Raw genomic sequence first — 11,935 nt, forward strand, 5'->3', positions numbered from 1 at the left:
AAACTCGTACTGCTAACTGAGAACCTAGAATCTGGGAAACCTGAGAAAAACAGAATCAATGTAGATTAAATGACTTCATGAAAAAGGTTCTTAAAGATCTGAAACTCATGCATTGTCCATAGGGAACTTTCACCCATGCCCAAACTTTACATAAGGCTTGAGGAATAGAACCCCATGCTCTCCATTGCTAGGAGCCTTGTGTCTCCACCAAAGCATAATAGTTAAGTCTCCAGGGCAGTAATGAAGATACAAGTGAAACAACACAAGACGAAAGTAAGCGATACAAGATTATAAGAAGAGGCAATCACCAAGCTCTCTACATAGGGCCTTCCAAATGGAAGTCAAGAACAAGGAAGTGGTACTACTAGTTAAGATGTGGGTGAGGTTAAGGAAAGGACACCAAGCTCATAAAATAGGCAAATCGTCATTAGGGTGTTTCTTTGTTGATTACTAGTGTTTAAAAAATCTTGATCTAAAGCAAAAATGGAGATTTATGTTCATTTTTCCATTTAAAGTAGTATTTTATGGTAAATGAAAATTAATTATAGGATTGAGCTTGTCAATGGAAAAATAAGGGCCATCTTAAACTTTATAAAAAAATAAGGGTCATTTTAATAATGGAAAAATAAGGGTCATTTTAAATTTTTGGCCAACTTTGCACCAAGTGGCCAAGGGGCCTTGACTGAAGAGTCTCTTGATGTTTGGTGCTCACACCAATCGGGCAATAGCTCCTCATGCAATCTGGATATTGGCTATCGAGGGGGCGACCCGGGCTTTGGCAAGGGGAGTTGCAAGACACCCTTCCCTTCTAGCACCCAACTCCTCAAAGCGAATGGGTTCATTCCACATCGTGGGACGCCCCGGTTGCAAGTTGGGTTGAGTCGGAGTGTTGTGAACCCTCCGTTTGGGAGAGCTTCCAAGTGAAGCGAAGGAAGGTGCGGGTGAAGTTAAGCAGTAGTTAAGGTATGGGAACAAAACAAAGCTCATGAATAAAATGAGCGAATCGTTGTGCCTCTTCTTCTTCTTCTTCATCGTGGTGGTGGTGATGAAGAAGAAGAGAAGCTTCGTGCAGCAAGCAGCTATGGCGTCCCCTCGCATCCCAAATACCTCCTCCCCCTCCTCTTCTTCGCATGCCTTGCCGCCCCCCTCCTCCTTCCAATTGAACTCTTCCGCTTCCGATCCTTTTGAGCCCCAGCACATCGCCGACTTCCTGCCTCTTACCCCTATCGAATCCACTTATCGCACCAAGAGCGGGTACCTCTCTCCAACCCTCCCCTTCCCTTGCACCTCGCATTGCGCTAATAGCAACCCACTTGATTGCAACACACAGATGTGGCATCGAAACAATGCTATGTCTTATCGCTTCGAATTGGATGGTTGTCATGGATGCAGTGCCCCTCTTCCGGAAGGTTCAACCAGCCAGAAAACTATTGATAGACAAGACATGCGCCGCTTGTTCGTTCACGATGACGATCGTGTGCTATTGAAGGTTTTCTACATCCTCTTCAACTGATTTTCTCCAGTGCTATGATCCAAACTAGACAGAATCGACCGCTTGATCGCCGGTCAGCCAAGCACTAATCAATAGTGCGGCACGCTTATTTGTAATAATGCAGGTAGTGAATTTCGGTCATCCTACATCTGTCGGAGTGGAGTTCGACGAGAACTCCGACTGGAAATTTAAGCCTGTTTGGTAACTTCGTAATCCCTCTCCAAAAAAATATTCCAGTCAAGCTTGCAATATCTTCGTTCTCATACAATTCTACTGGCTTCGGCCTTCGGCCGACTGATGAAGTGCAGCATGGTAGATGCAGGACGCGTCGCGCAGGCCCTCGAGCTTGGATATATTTCCACCCAGCGACTGTAATTTTCCCTTCTTTATACTCTGAAATCTTTTTCTGGTGAACTTTTCCTAGGTCTTGAATCTACAAAGTAGGCACAGTGATCGCAATAAAGTGTCCGCAATGTAAAACCATGCCTTTAACAAACAGGCAAGCACGAATTCTGGCTGGTCAATTTTCGATAATTGGTGAGTAACTGTGCGTGACTGTGATCAGGTGAGAGCAGCAATAGTGACATGCGGCGGGCTTTGTCCAGGCCTTAATGACGTGATAAGGCAGGTAAAGCAACTTATGATGGATCGCTTGGCAATGAAACTGGTCTTGTGTGTATAAATTAAGCTTGTGATCGCAATTCTTTCGTTCTACGGGTCTATCGATGTACTTACCTACTCCAGCAAGAAAATGCAGATTGTGTTCACGCTTGAAGTTTATGGCGTACACGACGTGTTGGGAATTCAATATGGCTTTCGTGGATTCGTGGACAAAGATCTTCCGCCCATCCCAGTGAGTCCAGTTCTGTTGACGACTTATGAGAATTCAAGCCATAATTTACTTCTTCTTCTTAAGCTTGCTGAAATGTGACGCCCACATACAATCAGTTCAGAACCAGTCTACTGATGGCTTACAAGATGTTTGATCAGCAGCATATTGAATTGACGAAAGTGTCTTCAGCTGCACAAGCAAATGTGGTCATTAAAATGGTGTAAATGAATTTAGCTGATCGTGCGCTATATATCCTATTGATGATGGAGCAGCTCAACCGAAAAGCTGTACAAGGGATCAATATGCGGGGAGGGAGTTTTTTGGGTGTTTCAAGGGGAATGCCAAACACATCCGACATTGTGGACAAGTTGGAGGTTCGTATGTTGGTTAATAGAGCCTGCTTCTTTAACCACAACTAACGTAAATTAAGCAGCTGTGATTGCGGTGATTGCTGATGCATTCTTTTACGTAGGATTGGGACATCAATATGGTGTTTATAATTGGTGGGAATGGGTCACATGCGGCAGCCAATGCAATCTTCGAAGTGGTAATCGACGATTAAACCGATCAGAGCATTGATAGAATAGTATAAGCACAAATCGTGGAGCTTAGAAGCCATGGAAACGTATCCGCAAGCATCTATGATTGTACTAATTAATACCTACGATTTTATGCGCTGAGCTTGTAACAAACATCACTTGTGAAAATTACGGAAATGAACTACAAGCATCTAAAGCTGTACTAAACATTTTATGCTGCGCTAATAGCAAACCTCAAATTATCATAAAGAGATTGGAAGCCAGTGAAACTGATATTTGTTACTGAGGACATGATCTTGCGTGCGTTCAATGTTGCTGTATGGCTTTAGTGCTACAAGCGAGGGATGAAGATCGTGATTGTGGGGGTGCCAAAGACAATCGACAACGATATTCTGTTGGTAGAGAAGACCTTCGGATTTGACACCGCTGTGGAGGAGGCTCAAAGAGCCATCAATGCTGCTTATGTGGAGGTCGCTACTCTTTTTAACTTTTATGATGCTTCCTCAAGTCTTCAACAAACGTATGTAGAAGAGTTGAAATCCTTCATTTCATGTCTTTGCTTTGCATGGAGCAGGCAAGCAGTGCTTACAACGGTATAGGCATTGTGAAACTAATGGGTAGACAGAGTGGATTTATTGCAATGCATGCCACCTTGGCAAGTGGCCAAGTGGATGCAGTCCTCATACCAGAGGTAATCTCAGTGCCACTTTTCCTTTGTGCATGTACGCATGCACGTGCAGTTGTGTGCGTGTGTGCATGTATACATGTGTGTGGTGTGTGAGACTCAATGAATGAGTGAGAGAGTTGGTGTAATTTGTGTGTGTGCGTGCTCACATCCGTGTGTGAGTGAGAGTGTGTGTATGTGTAGTGTTGAGAGAGAGAGAGAGTTGGTGTAATTTGTTGTGTGTGTGCATGCACACACCCGTGTGTGAGTGAGAGTCATGTGTGTATGTGTAGTGTGGAGAGAGAGAGAGAGAGAGAGAGAGAGAGAGAGACCATGTATGCACATATGTATGGACACGAAGGCGCTTGCATATGTCCATGTGTACATGTCCATGGTCACACACATATACATGCATCTTGCATGCATGTGTGTGTGCACATGTGCTATGCATGTGCACACATTCTCACTCATTTATCTTAACACATGCATAGTCAATCTATCTATTATCGTACATTTCATTACTAAAAATGTCAATATAATGTATATTCACTAGACAAGCAAACTCTTACCAAAACTAACATGTTGAATGGGAAAACTATGGCACAGATTTCATTTGAGATGGATGGCAAACATGGAGTGTTGCAATACATGAGAAAGAGGATAGAGAAGAATGGATCATGTGTGATAGTTATTGCAGAGGGTGCTGGCCAAGTGCGCTTCCTTTTTAATTTCAATATCCTCATGAATGTCACTCATAAAGAGTCAACTCCCACCTCTCCCTCAATGATCCCCTCTTGCAAAAAAGGCAATAGAAAGTTATCTAATACCCCTTCACCCCTTGAAAATGAAGCACTAGAAAGTAATCTTATATGCCTCCATTTTTCTTTTGTCCAATATAGGCATTTCTTGAAAAATCTAGTGGCTTTGATGCATCTGGAAATCCAATTCTTAGTGATGTTGGCAAGTGGTTCGTTACTCAGGTGTTTCTTAACTTCACCTTTTTATCCACATAGTTTTTTCATGCTTCCCAAAAATTTGCATTTGAATGAGATAGGTTTTTTACGAGAACTAAACGAGAACTAAACACACTTATTTCTTGCCTCTAGGTTAAGGATTACTTCAAACAAATAGGCATGCCTATTGATTCGAAGTACATTGATCCTACTTATATGATTCGAGCAAGACCTTGCAATGCTTCTGATCATATTCTTTGTACTGTGCTTGGACAAAATGCTGTAAGAGTATAAACCCTAAAATATTACACTCATATTACATAACATGCATGTATTTTCAATTCATCTTTTTGACACAAAAATGTACTTTGCAGGTCCATGCTGCATTTGCTGGATACTCAAACATCACAGTGGGCATCGTGAACACTCACTATTGTTACCTTCCAATTCCAGAAGTTATTAAGCAACCTCGCAAGGTAGATCCAAATAGTAACATGTGGCACCGTTGTGTGACCTCCACAGGCCAACCAGATTTTGTGCCACCTGCTCCAGATAGTGTGCCAATTAAATTTCCACTTAGTAAAAGAAGAGCTAGTAGCTTCATGCAAGCACACAATGTGCCCCAATCGCAAGGGAAGTCTATTTAGAATTATGTTAAACTCCTCTATTGGAAATTTCTCACTAAATATTAGCATTAACTATGATTTTATTATTGATTTCTTGAAACAATACTTTATTAATACATGTATGCCTATGGTGTATTGGCTGAGAACTATTATAGGTTATCGATTTTCAACATATTTTGAAAAAGATCTTAATTTAACTAGTATTAAATTTGATCTAAATTATTTCTTTCAAATAGTACTTCATTTGTATATGTATGCCTCTGGAGTATCGGCTGAATTACTATAGGTTATCCATTTTTAACATATTTTGAAAAAGGATCTTAAGTTAACTAGTGTTTTACATTGAGGTATAGTTTGCAAGTCCTTATAAAAAGGAGTTAAATTTCATAAGAATTATTTTCCCCAATTGATATTTTCCACAATCTTATGTAATAAAGCATCAAATCCTTTATCTTCGCTTGTGCCCAGAATTTTTTTTTTAAAGTCATACTTTTTGTTTATCTTAATTCTTTTCCATTTGTATAGGCCATTATTTGCATGATGGATTTGTATTAACCTTAGTATTTTAAATGTTTATACTATTACAAATTTTCACTTTACATAATGATTGTAAAATTATATGCCAGATGCTTTCAAAGTAGTTTCCAAAGTTCTTACATATACAAAAGCAAACATCCCTACATTCCCAAAGGATAGGAAATGACCACAGTGTGATTTCTCAATATGCAATTAATTTCTCCTATAGTATTATAATGAGATTATAATTGTAACGTCAGTCAAGTGCATCATGAATCGAACACACATATTTGCCAAGGATAAGTTTCATATGGGATATATAATTGATATTACACATGAAGTTCAAGAAAAATACATAAAAATGAACCATTGAAAGAGTCTCACCAAAAACAAAAAAAGCATCCATAAGTGCATTATGAGTACTTTTTTCTTTTTGTACACCATCTCCAACATGAAAGTCTAGCTTCTTGGGATCTGGATGAACTCAAGAATATGAATGATTTGATTAAAAAAGAATAGCAAAATACATATTATATAGTCGCCTTAATGCATGCTGGTGCTTTGTTTTAAAGGGATGCAATGAATTTGTGGTGTCAATGTTCATATTAAAATTGCATGCACACACTGATATTTTATAAGAACACAAGTTCTTAGGGTGGTCACTATGTATACACCCTATATATCACATCCGTTCAAGGCCTATTTTTTAAAATAAGTTATCTATAAATTGATCATGAATAAAACACACCCGTTTTGTATTCGATTTGTGAATACAACCTTTATATGATACCCTTCTGTATGTGAAAAATGTGTAAAAATTAGCATGTCATTGTTATATGATAATGAAAGGTTTAAAAAAAAGGTAAACTCTACATTGATGAAAATTTCAAAGTATAGATCCATGTAACATATTAAAACATCAAACACATTAAATGATGCATCATGCAAAGATTAGGCAATACATTGTCTCAGCTAAAACTTTTATGGACTTCAAGATTTATAATATAACATCAGAAAAACCTTTAACTTAGGAAAATTTTGTAAATAAGAATGACATACGAAGAACCAAGTTAGATATAGTCTTCTTTAGTCCAATGTACTTGAATATGAATCAAAATAAAGGCCTTATCAATCAATTGAGGTGTGGCTAATCAAGTACCCTTGGTAAGCCTTGTAGCTCCCCACCTAGAATTGCTTTGTGTCAAGAATGAGAGTGGGACATGACATAGAGGGTAATAGGAAAACCTAATTCATGAGGTTGTTTCAGACAATCACAATGTTTCCATCGATGAGGAGAGTGTGTCATTGTAGCTATTGAGGATGTTTTCTCCCTCCATGATGTTGAATGGTCCACCCATGGTAGTTTTGTATATATTGCAAGCGCCTGTTACCCCAATCAACTTTGTATCTATGTTGAATTCGAATTCCTTTTAAATTTTCTAAAAATTTGGGTTCGAGCCTTAAAAAGTGTTCAAGAGCTCCATTCAACAATCTCTTACATTCTGGAGAAATGGGGCCTCTATCCATTTGGAACACTCAAGCCATGGAGAAATCACACTATAGAGCAAAGGAAACCTACTTCAAGAATTCAAGGCAGGGTGGTCGTATGACGGCGTAGCAATGAGCTACATGAAATTTTTGATTGGTTTTATAAATGTCAAGCATCTAAACCACTGCACTCCTAATATGAACCTTTAGATTACTGCTACTATGAACCTCTATGATGCTGCTTTGAACCTCTACACTATTACTCTAAAACTCTGCTATGTTGCTCTCTACCTTTGCACTGCTACTCTAAACCTCTAAGAGGTTGCACTATTTCTTTGAACCTTTGGACCACTACTATAAACCCGTTTGCACTACTCTAAACCTTTGAACCATTGGACCACGAATCTAAACCTTTGCACTTGTTATCCTACTCTAAACCTCTACACGTATTATCATATGATTCTTCTTTGTATCTATTGTCCTACTTTGAATCTTTGCTACTCTTGCTCTAAATCTTTGCTACTACTAATCTAAAGCTCCTTATTTTGACTCTTCTACTCCTACTCCAAGTGTCTTCTACTACTAAAATCTAAATCTCTACGAATCTTATTCAAAAACCTTTGCTATTGTTGATCTAAACCTCTACTAATTTTGCTATAAAACCTTGCCACTTCTTATCTAAACCTCTACTACTTCTTCTCTAAACCTCTACTACTATTAATCTAAACCTTTGCTACTCCTTTGTAACTCTTTGGTCCTACATTGGCATCTCTAGTACACCACCTTTGAGGACCCAAATTTGCACCTTAATGGGAAATCATGTGTTTAGGTGTAAGATGTCATGGGGAACAACTTTTCCTTTCATGACTAGATCAAATTTTTCCATTTTCATGGAGAAACAATCCATTCCTCCATCAAAATGGAAGAATTTGATTGGATGGTATAAGGGAAGTTGTTGTGCACAACATTTTAACTTTGAAAACATGATTTTCCACTATGGCACTAATGGAAGAAAAATGAAGGCACAAATATTGCCAGGCTATGGGGGTTGTCGATTGCGAGGCTATGGGGGTTGTGGATTGATTGGTTTCCTCATTCCTCCCTCATTCAAACTTTTTTATGAATCTAGAAACTTTTCAAGAGGAAACATCATAAGCTAAACCACTCAAAGAGTAAATATACATGTGAAGATAAGATACAATAAGAAAGTAATATCAAATGATCAACTAAGGAGATATATTTGAATATTAATCGCTACATACTCAACTATGTTCCTATATATCCCATATCAGATTTTAGCCCAACTAGCTAGCATAGACATCCTTATGGTTGGAAGGGCAGGGCCAAGATCCAACTTGACTTGCTAGGTCCTTTTAATAAATTCATGTGGGAAAATTAAGATGGGATCCTAAAAATCTCATTGAAAGCTGCCACACTATGGTTATACTTGTTGGCTTTAAAGATGAGATGAGTAGTTTGGAAAAACAAAAGTGATAAATTGAGTTGTACCTTAAGCAAGATAGTAAGTGAAATGGTACCTAAATTATGTCAATGGGTACGACTCTCAAAAAATATATTCTAGATAGCATTCCTATGCTATTGGGGAGTATAGGCTAATTAACAACATAATGCAAGCTTCACCAAGCACATTTTTTAAATTTAAAAAGGGCATAACAAAGGCCTCACAAAGAGGAAACATACCATGGTGAATCGTGGTGGTAATATATAGGAATCATCTCAGTAAGAGGTATTATAAAATGGATGGATAGACTCGATGGAAAGTCAGTGTAGGAATTCATAGGGACATGATTCTAAATATGATCAAGAAAGAAAGGAAGGAGAAGGAGAGAGAGAGAGAGAGAGACACACACACACACACACAGAGGGGGGGGGGGCATAGCTATAGTAGAGCAAGATCTTGTAGAAGAGTAGTAGGAAGAGAAAGGATCTTACAAAAGAGTACCAATGAATAGATGTTGTAAGTTGCAATAGAGCAGAAACATTAAAGTAAATTTGTAATATCTTCTAATAGAGAATCTTAAGTGCATCTAGTAGCAAAACACATGAAGGAGGTGTTGCACGCTGCTTCAAGTTAAAATAAGGAAAATGGAGGGAGGAGATGCCCACAGGACCAGACCAAAGGAGTAGAGGAGAAGGGGACAAAGTGTAGCAGGCCAAAGCAAGGGGAGAATCTCATCCATAGAGGCCCATAGGGCATTAAAGGAGAGGGTGGCACTTATCTAGGGGATGTGCAAAGTGGGATGGTGCTTAGGGAGGATTAGGGGAGGATTAAGGTTAAGGGGGATGGGAGATGGGCTGGGTGCTGCCTTCTCATAAATGTGCCACTCAACATATCATAATCCCACAGAAAAGAGCACTCTCAAATTGGTCCACCTCAAATCCCTCCCTGATTTCTAAAGATTAGGAACACTAATTTGGATCCATCTTGAGACCCCAAATCACCCTTAATGCATTTTCTCAATGTCTATAGCATAAAATCTAACAATATCAAAAATTGAGACTAAAGAAAACATAAGGAACTAGAACAAATAAATAACAGTTTTCTTTTATGAGTAGAAAATTATCAATCTAATAGCACCAATTATATTGTGATAATATGGTTGAGGAGATGGAAGCTTCAAGGCATACACATATACAATAGTTAGAGCACTGCTCTCATAATCATGCTTGGTAACTAGTGTTTATCACTTCAAATAGCTACCACTAACTGCTATTTAGTAGGTTCTTAGCTCCTCTATATCGTTATTTGTCCAAAATGGGCCCCCAGAATTTTCTTTATGGCATCTAGAACTACCTCACCACAATTGCCATGTACACAACACTAACGGTTATGGCATATGCCTAAAAAATAAAAAAGGTGCTATATGTGATTGCAAGGTAGGTTTAGCACATAAATAACATATTGAATGAATTCTTGGGCACAAGTTGAGCTTTTGTTAGCTTTCAAGAAACTTATGTGTGAGAGAAAGTTCTTGTTAACCTCCATCTTGTAGTCCACCTTCAAAAGAGCCACATGTCCACTATATTTGCTACCATACAAGCTATAGGGTTTCTCTCAAGCTTCTCTAGTGCACATTGCACTTGCTATACCTATTGTATAGATTGTAAATTGTAGCATTGTACCTCCTTCGTGGACTCATCAAGCATAGGCTATTGCATAGGTCGAAGTGACATTTTCTCTTTGTCAACTAAAATTATTGCTTTCCATAGTAGCAAATTTGTGCCAGTCATGGCAGCGAGGACTTGTTGTCTCATTACGCTTAACATAATGTTGCAGTTATCAGTTTCTCTCTCTCTTGTTTTGTTTAAGACTGGCACTCATCTCTCTTAGGAGAGTTGTGTGTTGCAGTCTTTTTAAATTGTTTAATATTTATTTTGTATTGTATTTAGGTGTGTAGACAGGCTGGCACTTATCTCTCTGGTGAGAGTTGTCTATTGCAGTCTGTTTTTATCGTGTGTTGCAATTTTAATTATAATAATTATCTTTTACCTGAGACTACTGGCACTCATCTCTCTTAAGAGAGTTGTGTGTTGCAGTCTCAGTTTGTATAAAAATGTTTGTTTGTAGGAACTCTTGGGCTGGCACTCATCTCTCTTAAGAGAGTTATGTGTTACAGTCCAAGCTTAGTGATGTTTTCATAGATGCTTATTGTAGCACTCATCTCTCCCTTGAGAGTGTGTGTTATAGTCTAAGTTTAGAGATGTTTTCAAGTACTTAGTCTGGCACTCAATTGTCCCTTGATAGTTGTGTGTTGCAGTGTAAGTTAGATATCATGCGATGTTGTCTTAGACACTTAGTGTGGCACTCAACTGTCCCTGGATAGTTGTGTGTTGCAGCCTAAGTTAGAAATCATGTGATGTGCTTTTAGACACTTAGTCTGGCACTTAATTGTCCCTTGATAGTTGTGTGTTGTAGTTGAAGCCTAGTGTTAGATGGTGAAGTCCATGATTAGGTTATACCTAGGTCATTTTTCGTGTTTTGATTTTCTATAGTATGTTACATGATTTGAGGCTTGAGCTTGAGTTGAGAGGTTATACCTAAGTAATTTCTTAGACTGCTTGCATTGATTTTCTTATTGCACTTGGCACTGAATTCTTTTTTGAATTCTATGTTGTAGCTTACTGCATATGAGATAGCTCATGCAAGTGAGAAGAGAAAGTGTCAACAACTTGATCTGAAAAATGAGGAAGGTGCTGAAAAATGAGAATGTACACTTCTTAATGAATGTCAATCAAGACATCATTGAGACAGCTTTCCAAAATTGTGAAAGTGGTGTACAAAATTTGGTGAGGACAATGGTAGAGCATGAAGGGAGGACCTTGTGTGATCGATTTCCAGATGTTTTCATAGTAGAGTCTACAGACCAGTATTTGTACCACTTAGCGATGGAGGGCCAACTATGCCTCGGTCAAATAGATCGAGACATAAACTCATGTGGCAATTGTCCAATATCCTTCAACAATAAGTTGAGAGTATGAGTGCCACATGGCACCCATGTCAGAGTGGGATACTTTGCCATGACCATCTCACCTGTGGTCTTGTAATTCGATGCATTATCTGTTACTAATGCAGTAACATTCTCACTGCCACCAACTTTGCGGATTGCTCTTTTGTATATTTTTACACTATATGCCAAAGTTTTTTCTTTTAGAGACATATCAATACTCTCCAAAAACATAATTCCCTTGGGAGTAATGCACATTACATTTATCAAGGGTCTAGCCTGCTTGCTAGTCCATCCATCAAATGCAAGAGTGCACCCATATATAGGAATAAAGTCCAATATCTTTTTTTTCAAGCAAT

The 11,935-nt window shown here is 38.5% G+C and overlaps 1 protein-coding gene across 1 annotated transcript; it reads left to right on the plus strand.

The window, feature by feature from the left end:
• The first annotated feature begins 1,081 nt into the window (after window positions 1-1,081).
• Window positions 1,082-5,127, plus strand: PFK5 (phosphofructokinase 5). Its single transcript, XM_087384208.1, has 14 exons — window positions 1,082-1,254; window positions 1,393-1,489; window positions 1,617-1,693; window positions 1,815-1,863; window positions 2,058-2,120; window positions 2,250-2,345; window positions 2,597-2,698; window positions 2,797-2,871; window positions 3,193-3,333; window positions 3,438-3,554; window positions 4,134-4,238; window positions 4,427-4,507; window positions 4,634-4,762; window positions 4,855-5,127. The coding sequence occupies exons 1-14, from the start codon at window positions 1,082-1,084 to the stop codon at window positions 5,125-5,127; spliced, it is 1,578 nt and encodes a 525-aa protein (XP_087240334.1).
• The last annotated feature ends 6,808 nt before the right edge of the window (window positions 5,128-11,935 follow it).

This window comes from Dipteris shenzhenensis, chromosome 1, assembly GCF_047967505.1.
Source record: "Dipteris shenzhenensis isolate YYH24624 ecotype China chromosome 1, Dip_SZ_1.0, whole genome shotgun sequence".
NCBI lineage: Eukaryota > Viridiplantae > Streptophyta > Polypodiopsida > Gleicheniales > Dipteridaceae > Dipteris > Dipteris shenzhenensis.

Bases quoted from the DNA above. Each gene is read 5' to 3' on its own strand.
- PFK5 (XM_087384208.1), top strand. From the start codon at position 1,082: ATGGCGTCCCCTCGCATCCCAAATACCTCCTCCCCCTCCTCTTCTTCG. The intron at 1,490-1,616 runs GTTTTCTACATC...GTAATAATGCAG, and splicing joins ACGATCGTGTGCTATTGAAG to GTAGTGAATTTCGGTCATCC. The intron at 1,694-1,814 runs GTAACTTCGTAA...TGGTAGATGCAG, and splicing joins TGGAAATTTAAGCCTGTTTG to GACGCGTCGCGCAGGCCCTC.